General features: G+C 45.7%; 1 protein-coding gene across 1 annotated transcript in view; it reads right to left on the reverse strand.

The window, feature by feature from the left end:
- Positions 1-4,374: 4,374 nt before the first annotated feature.
- The window catches only part of MELTF (melanotransferrin), a 64,782-nt gene continuing 56,753 nt past the window's right edge, over positions 4,375-12,403 (reverse strand). Inside the window, exon 16 of the mRNA XM_075863661.1 lies at positions 4,375-4,708. Coding sequence (XP_075719776.1) covers positions 4,641-4,708 — 68 coding nt within the window. The 3' untranslated portion in view covers positions 4,375-4,640. The remainder of the gene's footprint in view (positions 4,709-12,403) is intronic.

Genomic DNA, 12,403 nt, shown 5'->3' on the forward strand with positions numbered 1-12,403 from the left:
CTGAGGAACAAGACATTTTTGAATAATTGAAAATATAATTGAAAAACTAATTTTCAAGTACTGCAGGAATTCACCTAATATCAATCCCCCCACAAAACTATATCATCTGAAATATTGTGAACATATTCAAGATTTGGCATTTTTATGTAATATTACATGTATATTTAGGGGATCAGATAAAACTAGGGACCATGCATTGAAAAAAGGGGGTAAAATTCCTAACCAAACTTGTTTACAATTTATAATGAAATTGCAGGTAACTTAAAAAATAAACCAAGTTTACTGAGATGTGCAGACTATACTATTACCACATACAAGGGACACAAAATTGCTGGAGTTCTCCAGGATTTGAAAAAGGTCTGCCTTTTTTTACCCAGGAACAACAACACTCTTTCCCATGGACTGATTTTTTTATCACAGTAAATAGGGTTGAGGTGCAATACCAGACACAGCTCATGGACAAGGGCACTGCTCATGGAGAAATCCCGATTCTCGATTTAGATGTGGGTCTCAAAGCAGGCATATCCTGTGGATATCCTATGTCTCAGATGTTAATAACCCTTCAAATAGGCAGCTGCCAGAATGGGGGAGAGAAAAGTCAATGACCTACAGGGGAGAGAGAGCCATTTCCTTGCATATAAGCTTTAAATTGGGTATTTCTAGATTGAGTAAAGATCCTTTTAAAGTTGCTTATGTAAATATTTTGTGCAATAAAATCATATATATATTTGGCAAGAACGTGATGTCCAAGGCACAGTTAGCTCCGCCCACAGCCTACCTGCAAGAAGCCGATGAGGAAAGAGATGTGAGTGCTCAGTCTGTTTGTTATTTGTGCCTCTATTTGTCTGTGTGTCTCTGTGTTTGTTTGCGTGCGTATAAGTTCCGGTATGTGCGTCTAAGTGCCTATATATGTATCTGTACAGTGGAGTAGCTATAGGGGTCACCAACGGTAGCAGTTATGACCGGGCCCCAAGCCAACCCAAGCCCCCATTGCCAGACAGGGCTGACCGCTCTTCCAACTGTATTTGCGTCCTCTGGACGCAAATACAGTTCAGTGCAATGCAGTTCAATACCTTGTTCCAGCATTCACAGTGCCACAAACGGCTCGGCGCAGGTAGGCGCGATGTAGTGACGTCATCGCGCCTGTCTGCGCCGAGTCACTCAAGCACAGACCGGAGGAGAAGGATTCACCACCCGTCGTGGGAACGGGGATAAGTAAGTAATTATGTTATTATTTTTCATTACGTACGTACATATGGGTGCATTATACTGGGTATGGAAGGGGGGCTCATATGGTAGCTGCTGAGGGAGCAATATACTATATGGGGGCATTATACTGTATAGGACAACTGTGGGGGCATTTTACTGTATGGGGCATTATACTGTATGGGGCAGCTATAGAGGGCATTATACTGTATGGGGGCATTATACTATATGTGGAAGCTATGGAGGGCATTATACTGTATGGGGGCATTATGCTGTATAGGACAGCTATGGGGGCATTATACTGTATGGGGGCATTATACTGTATGGGAGAGCTATGGGGGCATTATAATGTATTAGACAGCAAGGGGGTCTTTATACTGTATGGGGGCTTTATATTGTATGTGGCAGCTATGGGGGGCATTATACTGTGTGGGGCATTATAATGTATGTGACAGCTATGGTGGGCATTATACTGTGTCGGGCATTATACTATGTGGGACAGCTATGGTGGGCATTATACTGTGTGAGGCATTATACTATATGGGACAGCTTTGGGGGCATTATAGTGTATGGGGTGTTATACTGTATGTGGCAGCTATGGGGGGCATTATACTGTATGGGACATTATAGTGTATGGGGCAGCTATGGAGGGCATTATACTGTATGGGGGCATTATACTGTATGGGACAGCTATGGGGGCATTATACTGTATAGGGACATTATACTATATGAGGGAGCTACAGGGGCATTGTACTGTGTGGGGCCTTATACTGTATGGGACAGCTATGGGGGCATTATACTGTATGGGGGTGTTATACTGTATGTGGCAGCTATGGGGGCATTATACTGTATGGGACATTATATTGTATGGGGGCATTATACTGTATGTAGCAACTATGGAGGGCGTTATACTGTATGGGGGCATTATAATGTATGGGACAGCTATGGGGATGCATTATATTGTATGGGGGCATTATACTGTATGGGACAGCTATGGGGTCTTTATACTGTAGGGGGAAATTATACTCTATGTGGCAGCTATAGGGGGCATTATACTGTGTGGGGCATTATACTGTATGGGACAGCTATGGGGGCATTATACTGTATGGGACATTATAGTGTATGGGGCAGCTATGGGGGAATTATACTGTATGGGGCAGCTATGGGGGCATTATACTGTATGGGACATTATAGTGTATGGCACAGCTTAGGGGGGCATTATACTGTATGTGGCAGCTATGGGGGTATCATACTGTATGGGGGCATTATATTGTATGAAGTGCATTATACTGTATGAGGGCATTATACTGTATGGGGCAGCTATGAGTGGCAATATACTGTGGAGGCAGCTATGGGGGATATTATACTGTGTGGGGGCATCTATTGGGGCATTATATTGGGTGGGAAGCTATGGGGGGCATTATACTGTGTGGGGGCAGCTATGAGGCATTATACTGTGGGGTCAGCTATGGGGAGCATTATACTGGGGAGGCATTTATGGGGTATGTCAGGCAAGGCAGCTGGGCATAGGCGTGCGCAGTGACTGGTGCTATTGGGAAGGGGCAGGGGGGCCCTAGCTGACTTCTTGCACAAGGGCCGATGAGCCTTTTGCTACGCCCCTGTATCTGTATGTGTATATATTTCTGTGTGTGCATCTACTACATTAGCTGTACTCAGAGTTATCTCTGTGTGTTATCTGTGGTGTTACATAGGACTGAGGGTAACATCTACGTTATCTGTACTCAGAGCGTTATCACTGTGTTATCTGTGGTGTTACATAGGACTGCAGGTAACATAGCTACATTATCAGTACTCAGAGAGTTATCACTGTGTTATCTGTGGTGTTACATAGGACTGCAGGTAACACTACTACATTATCTGTACTCAAAGTTATCACTGTGTTGTCTGTGATATTACATAGGACTGCCGATAACATCCACTACATTATCTGTACTCAGAGAGTTATCACTGTGTTATCTGTGGTGTTACATAGGACTGCAGGTAACATCTACTAAATTATCTGTACTCAGAGTTTTCACTGTGTGTAGGGCTGGGCGATTTTGCTAAAAAATTAAATCTAGATTTTTGTCAACCCTATGGACGATTTTTGATTTGATTAATGATTTTCTTATTATTAGGAGTAATTAAGGAATTACTGTGCATGCAATTCCCTTATCTCAAAAAAATACCAAGACACAATTCTTTTACATAAGAGAATTGCAGGCATAGTTATCCAATAATAGATTTATTTATCCAACATCAGACCACAACGTTTCACCTTTCTCTATGAAGGCATTTTCTCTATGAAGGCTTGAAAATGCCTTCATAGAAAAAGGTGAAACGTTGTGGTCTGATGTTGGATAAAAAAATCTACTTTTTTTGAGAGCTGCTTCATGTTCTCTATTTTTTTTAATATCTTATACATAAGGAGAGGTCACTCCTTTACTTTTCAAGCTTTGCACCAGCCTAGTTAGGCGTTCTATGACAGTGCTGCTCCAATCCTCTGTTTTTTGTTATCCAATAATATATATTGATTAACAGGATTGTCCCTTAGATGCTACATGTGATCACGCTCACTTATAAAAGGGACAATGCTGATAATCATCATATATATATTTGGCTCAGAGAATAAAAAGAGCAACTATGAGTGCAGAGGAACGCCAGGAACATCGAGAAACCAATTCCCAAAACAAGGCGTTAAGAAGTAAGACAAGCCTGTAATGAACAACGTCATTCTCAAAGAGCACAATTATAAATACTTATCATTCCTTTTGCTAGCAAACCCGTGTAACGGGTTTTCTATACTAGTTATATATTTCTAGCCAAGCTACTAAAGGGATTTTAATAAAATTTGAGTCAGCAGGGATCCCCATCAGTGTCCAGACTGAATGTGTCCTGACAATTATTATAATAATGAAATAACTGTAGCACCACCTACCTATTTAAATAAGTGAGAGTTATGGAAATAAATTAATGAGTAATTTCCATGGTTTCTGTTATTCCTATTGATTTGAATGAAGAAGTGGCTGCCCAATCTGGTGGAAATACTAATGGGAAATCTAGCTTCCAGACACCCTCTGACGTAACCCCAGTTATTATGTACTTAGAAAAAGTCCCAGTAACAAGTACAATTACAGTTATTGCTATGTAATTTAAAAGCAACGAAAATATACATGAATTTATATATGTAAACATATACCTGCCACATAGTGATGTTAACTTAATAAATAGTGAATTTCCATTTTCTCTTTTAAAAACAGGTAAGCAGATATCATGTGTGATGACTGCTGGGTGGTGTTGCTTACAAGACAGGTATGCATTGAATAGAAGTATATTCATCATTTATAGACTTGTTTCTTCAGCAGAACGAAAAGTTCACCATGTTCACAGCAGTGTAATTTCCAAAGTCATTTTGAAGACTCGGTAGTTGGTAATTATGCACAAAACTTAATTAGTAGGATGTTGCTAATTAGCAATAAGACGTTGTTCACAGTAGTTATAGCTGTGGGAGATAGAAAGAAAATAATGAAATGATGCAATTTTTATCATGTATTGATTTAAATTTGATGTGGTTTGAAAATAGCTTTATTATTAACTTATTTAATGTAGGATACATTAGTGAACTCCATGAAAGATACAAAGATAGATAAAGAAAGAGAATGAAGTCATCTAATCTCACTAGGTCAATCAGCCAAGAATGACCTGCTGTTTAACTTTTAAAGCATGCCCAACCTTTCAAGTGACTTTTCAGAATGAGCAGGTAAGAATCCTGCTCTCCTATGTCTATCTATCACACATATAATAGCAGCAGAAACATGGAGGACATCATACAGCAATAATGAACAGTGTAGCTGTGAATCCTGCACTGGGGTGAGGCTGCAGCTTCTGTGCGTGTCTCTCTGTCTGCTCCTGCTCCCCCTCCAATCTCCTAAGGCTTCTATGGTCAGCTGTAACCTGATCCTTCAGTGAGCTGATAGTCTGTCTCATCTTGAGGAGACAGATTTAGCCGTAACTTCAAGGTGAGTAAACAGGGGAGGGGGGGGGGCAGAAAGGAGCCTGATAAGTGGAGAAAGAGGCATTTTTCTCTAATAAGATATATAAAAAGGTATGTTAAATTTGCTTGTACTACTGATCTAAAAAAAATGTAACATTTAAAATATTTAGTATTGCCACAATTGTAACAACACATAAACTAACATATTATACTACTTGGAAAACATCGCAAAAAGCTCCCAAAAAATAATTGCAGCATTGCTGGTTTTTTTCCACCCCCAGTCCAATAAAATGAACAAAAGGCAAGCCATATTATGAACTGTATGTACTACAAAATGGAGGCAATGAAAAAATACAACTTCTGTTAAATTAACAAGCCCTCATAGTGCTAGATAAAAAAATAAAAAATAAAAGTTATGGCTTTCAGAATGTGGCAATGCAGAAAACGATTTTTTCTCCATAAAGTTTCCAAACACGGTTAAAAAAAAAATAGAACATTGCCGCTGTCTCTATTGCTCCTGGTGCTCATGTGACTGGTCACATGATCGCCGGGTGCCGTTACTGACAGACTGCTGCTGAGTCTAACTAGACCCAGCACAGCCCTATTAGCAGTGGCGGATTAAGTAGACTATAGACCCTGGGCTGTTACCCAAACTTGGGCCCCCCTTCTCCCCCGCCGCGCCGTAACACTACCTTTTTGTGCAAGCATTAACAAATGGGTGTTACAATTCCCCTTGTCAAAGGGCTGTGTCCCTACATACTGACAGTCTCCAACCATCGCTGACAGTATCACACTGTGCAGGGACACATCCTCCTGACAAGGGGAATGGTAACATGCATTTGTCTATCAGTCCTGGACTGCACAAAGACTTTTTGTGAAACACAAGGATTTCCTATAATAAACATGTCAGGAGAGGTGACAGATTCTCTATAAATCTAGTGACTCACAGGTGATGACTTCTCAGATTCTGGTAACTTTTTTCCTCTTTTCTTCTCCATACAGTCCAGACTTCATGACCCATTTCTGCAGAATTTGCCACTTAGATGTCTTCTGTTTCTCACTTTTCCAACATTTCTACACCTATAAACGAAAATAAAATGATCATGGTGCCACACACTGTGCCAGTAAATAATAGCACCAAACACTGCGCTCCTGAATATAATTGTGTCAAACACTGTATAGTAAAGCACTACGTGCACAATGGCCCCAGTAGATAGCGTCACACACATCCCTCTGTAGATAGCGTCACACACACAGCCCCTGTAGATACCGCCACACACACAGCCCCTGTAGATACCGCCACACACACAGCCCCTGTAGACAACGTCACACACACAGCCCCTGTTGATATCGTCACACACAGCCCCTGTAGATAGCATCACACACATAGCCCCTGTAGATAGCATCACACACACAGCCCCTGTAGATAGCATCACACACACAGCCCCTGTAGATAGCATCACACACACAGCTCCTGTAGATAGCGCCACACACACAGCCCCTGTAGATACCGCCACACAAAGCCCCTGTAGATAGCATCACACACACAGCCCCTGTAGATAGCGCTACACACACAGCCCCTGTAGATAGCGTCACACACAATTCCCCTGTAGATAGCATCACACACACAGCCCCTGTAGATAGCGCCACACACAGCCCCTGTAGATAGCGTCACACACACATCCCCCTGTAGATAGCGTCACACACACAGCTCCTAAAGATAGCGTCACACACACAGCCCCTGTAGATAACGTCACACATGCAACCCCTGTAGATAGCTTCACACACACAGCCCCTATAGATAGCGTCACACACACAGCCCCTGTAGATAGCGTCACACACACATCCCCCTGTAGATAGCGCCACACACACATCCCCCTGTAAATAGCGTCACACACACAGCCCCTGTAGATAGCATCACACACACAACCCCTGTAGATAACGCCACACACACAGCCCCTGTAGATAGCGTCACACACACAGCCCCTGTAGATAGCATCACACACACAGCCCCTGTAGATAGCGTCACACACACATCCCCCTGTAGAAAGTGTCACACACAGACCCTGTAGATAGCGTCACACACACAGCCCCTGTAGATAGCGTCACACACATCCCCATGTAGATAGCATCACACACACAGCCCCTGTAGATAGCGTCACACACACAGCCCCTGTAGATAGCGTCACGCACACAGCCCCTGTAGATAGCATCACACATACAGCCCCTATAGATAGCGTCACACACACAGCCCCTGTAGATAGCGTCACACACACATCCCCCTGTAGATAGCGCCACACACACATCCCCCTGTAGATAGCGTCACACACACAGCCCCTGTAGATAGCGTCACACACAAATCCCCCTTTAGATAGCGTCACACACACAGCCCCTGTAGCTATTGTCACACACACATCCCCTGTAGATAGCGTCACACACACAGCACATGTAGATAGCGTCACACACACAGCCCCTGTAGATAGCGTCACACACACAGCCCCTGTAGATAGCATCACACACACAGCCCCTGTAGATAGTGTCACACAAAGCCCCTGTAGATAGCGTCAAACACTAAGCCCCTGTAGATAGCGTCACACACACATCCCCCTGTAGATAGCGTCACACACATATCCCCCTGTAGATAGCGTCACACACACAGCCCCTGTAGATAGCATCACACACACATCGCCCTGTAGATAGCGTCACACACATCGCCCTGTAGATAGCGTCACACACACAGCCCCTGTAGATAGCTTCACACACAGCCCCTGTAGATAGCGTCACACACACATCCCCCTGTAGATAGCATCACACACACATCCCCCTTTAGATAGCGTCACACACACAGCCCGTAGCTATTGTCACACACACATCCGCTGTAGATAGCGTCACACACACAGCACATGTAGATAGCGTCACACACACAGCCCCTGTAGATAGTGTCACACACTAAGCCCCTGTAGATAGTGTCACACACACATCCCCCTGTAGATAGCGTCACACACATATCCCCCTGTAGATAGCGTCACACACACAGCCCCTGTAGATAGCATCACACACACAGCCCCTGTAGATAGCGTCACACACATCCCCTGTAGATAGCGTCACACACACAGCCCCTGTAGATGGCTTCACACACAGCCCCTGTAGATAGCTTCACACACATCCCCCTGTAGATAGCGTCACACACACATCCCCCTTTAGATAGCATCACACACACAGCCCCTGTAGATAGCATCACACACACAGCCCCTGTAGATAGCGTCACACACACATCCCCTGTAGATAGCGTCACACACACAGCCCCCTGTAGATAGCGTCACACACACATCCCCCTGTAGATAGCATCACACACACAGCCCCTGTAGATAGCGTCACGCACACAGCCCCTGTAGATAGCGTCACGCACACAGCCCCTGTAGATAGCGTCACACACACAGCCCCTGTAGATAGCGTCACACACATCCCCCTGTAGATAGCGTCAAACGCAGCCCCTGTAGATAGCATCACATGCACATCCCAGTGTAGATAGTGTCACACACACACATCCCCCTGTAGATAGCATCACACACACAGCCCCTGTAGATAACGCCACACACACACAGCCCCTGTAGATAGCGTCACACACACAGCCCCTGTAGATAGCGTCACACACACAGCCCCTGTAGATATTGTCACACACACATCCCCTGTAGATAGCGTCACACACACAGCCCCTGTAGATAGCGTCACACACACAGCCCCTGTAGATAGCATCACACACACAGCCCCTATAGATAGCGTCACACACACAGCCCCTGTAGATAGCGTCACTGTAATGACGGTGGTAGGGAAACGGACAAGTGAGCCCTAATCTACGCGCCACTCTGTCCCTGCCTTCTTGCAACGACCCGCCCTAGGCGACGGGGTACAACTTGGCGGCGGTCGCTACGCTCAGTAAGTGCACGAGACAATCAGACAAGGGAACACAAAGCAAAGGGAAAGGGGCAGTTGCCCACGGCAACACCGTGAGCAACAAGAGTGGTGAACGAGCCGAGTCAAACCAGGAATGCACGAGGTACCAAACGCAGAGCAGGAGAGTAGTCAGAAAGCCAGGGTCAGTATGGAGCAGGATCAAATAGATAGAAGCTGTAGCTGGGCCAGGAAACCACATGAGAAGAATCACAAGCAAAGGAGGAACAGGAAAGGCAGGTATAAATAGACAGAGGGCGGGAGCTAGCTCCGTCTGGCCAGGCTGCGATAGGCTCTCCCACTCCTAAGCCTGCCATCCTGAGTGGTGGAAGATGGAGTCAGTCTCAGAGACATAGACTCAGGTGCAGACTGATTACCTATGGGAGTATCCACAGAAGTTAAGCCTGGCAGATCCTTTACAGTACCCCACCTTTTATGATGGGCCACCGGACCCTTTCTAAGTGGACCTGGTTTATTTGGGAAACGAAGGTGGAACTTCCTGACCAATACCCCAGCGTGAACATCCCGGGTGGGTACCCAAGTCCTCTCCTCAGGCCCGTATCCTCTCCAATGGACCAGATACTGGAGGGAGCCTTAGACCATCTTGCTGTCCACAATCTTGGCCACCTCGAACTCCTCCCCCTCAGGGGTGAGAACGGGAACAGGAGGTTTCCTCGAGGGAGCCAAGGACGGGGAGCAGCGTTTAAGGAGGGAGGCATGAAACACGTCGTGTATTCGAAAAGATGGGGGCAACTCCAGTCGGAAGGAGACAGGATTGAGGACTTCAATGACCTTATACGGCCCAATAAACCGGGGGGCAAACTTCTTGGACGGGACCTTAAGGCGCAAGTTCCTAGACGATAACCACACCAGATCCCCGACCATAAACAAGGGGTTAGCAGAACGTCTTCTATCAGCCTGAGTTTTTTGTACGCTCTGGGATGCCTCTAGGTTCTTCTGAACCTGGGCCCAGACTGTGCACAGTTCCCGATGAACGACCTCTACCTCGGGATTGTTGGAACTACCAGGTGAAACGCAGGAGAACCGTGGATTAAACCCAAAATTACAGAAAAAGGGGGAGACCCCTGACGAGTTACTGACCCGGTTATTAAGGGAAAATTCTGCGAGGGGAATGAATGAGACCCAATCATATTGACAGTCCGAGATAAAACACCTTAAATATTGTTCTAGAGATTGATTAGTCCTCTCAGTTTGGCCATTAGTTTCAGGATGGAAGGCAGAGGAGAAGGACAGATCAATCTCCAACTTTTTACAGAAGGCTCTCCAAAACAAAGAAACAAATTGTACCCCTCTGTCCGAAACAATATTGACAGGGACCCCATGGAGACGCAGGATGTGTTTGACAAACAGAGTAGCTAACGTCTTGGCGTTGGGTAGTTTCTTGAGGGGCACAAAGTGGCACATCTTACTGAAGCGGTCTACTACCACCCACACCACCGACTTGCCTTGAGATGGAGGCAAATCGGTGATAAAATCCATGGAGATATGGGTCCAAGGTCTCTGGGGAATGGGCAAAGAACGTAGTAAGCCCGCTGGTCGGGACCTGGGAGTCTTGGACCTAGCACAAACCTCACAAGCGGCGACGTAGGCCTTAATGTCTTTAGGCAACCCAGGCCACCAATAGTTTCTGGCAATGAGGTGCTTGGTACCCAGGATGCCTGGATGACCAGAAAGTGCAGAGTCATGATTTTCCCTAATTACCCTTAGCCGGTATTGCAGGGGAACAAACAGCTTGTCCTCAGGATGATTCCCGGGAGCTGAACCTTGATCAGCCGCAATTTCAGAGATTAAATCAGAATCAATAGAAGAAATGATTATACCAGGAGGCAAAATACAAGCAGGATCTTTCTCCGAAGGAGGGCTGGCCATGAAGCTACGCGACAGTGCATCGGCCTTAATATTTTTAGACCCAGCCCTATAGGTAACCAAAAAGTTGAATCTGGTAAAAAATAGCGCCTATCGAGCTTGTCTCGGGTTTAGCCTCCGGCCAGATTCTAGGAAAACCAGATTCTTGTGGTCGGTAAGGACTGTTACCTGGTGCCTAGCCCCCTCCAGGAAGTGGCGCCACTCTTCAAATGCCCATTTAATGACTAAGAGTTTGCGGTTGCCAATATCATAGTTACTCTCAGTGGGCGAAAACTTCCTGGAGAAGTAGGCACAGGGACGGAGATGGGTGAGGGACCTGGTACCCTGGGACAAGACAGCCCCCACTCCCACCTCGGATGCGTCAACTTCCACGATAAATGGCTCCATTTGGTTGGGCTGAACCAGCACCGGGGCCGAGATAAAGCACTTCTTAAGGACCTCAAAAGCCTGGACAGCCTCAGGAGGCCAGTGGAGGAGATCAGCACCTTTGCGAGTGAGGTCCGTAAGAGGCTTAGCGATGACCGAGAAGTTAGCAATAAATCTCCTGTAATAATTAGCGAACCCCAAAAAACACTGTAACACCTTCAGGGAGGCAGTTTGGACCCATTCCGCCACAGCCTGGACCTTGGCGGGGTCCATGCGGAATTCATGAGGAGTGAGGATTTGACCCAGAAATGGTATCTCCTGTACCCCAAACACACATTTTTCGGTTTTCGCAAACAGTTTGTTTTCCCGAAGGACTAGGAGCACCTTCCTGACATGCTCAATGTGGGAGGACCAGTCCTTGGAAAACACCAGTATGTCATCAAGGTACACTACAAGAAATACCCCCAGGTAATCTCTCAAAATCTCATTTTTGAAATTCTGGAAGACCGCAGGAGCATTACACAACCCAAAGGGCATGACGAGGTATTCGAAATGACCTTCGGGCGTGTTAAACGCAGTCTTCCACTCATCCCCCTCTTTGATGCGGATAAGGTTATACGCCCCCCATAGATCAAACTTAGAGAACCATTGGGCCCCCTGAAATTGATTAAAGAGATCAGGAATCAAAGGAAGGGGATACTGGTTCCTTACAGTGACCTTATTCAAGTTACGGTAGTCAATGCATGGCCTAAGACCACCATCCTTTTTCCCTACGAAGAAGAAGCCAGCACCTACCGGAGAAGTAGAGGGGCGAATGTAACCCTTGGCCAGGCATTCCTGGATATACTCTCTCATGGCTTCACGTTCGGGACAAGAAAGATTAAATATCCTACCCTTAGGAAGCTTAGCTCCTGGTACCAATTCGATAGCGCAATCGTATTCTCTATGAGGAGGTAACACTTCGGAGGCCTCCTTAGAGAAAACATCAGCGAAGTCCTG

Source organism: Rhinoderma darwinii, chromosome 4 (assembly GCF_050947455.1).
Source record: "Rhinoderma darwinii isolate aRhiDar2 chromosome 4, aRhiDar2.hap1, whole genome shotgun sequence".
Lineage (NCBI taxonomy): Eukaryota > Metazoa > Chordata > Amphibia > Anura > Rhinodermatidae > Rhinoderma > Rhinoderma darwinii.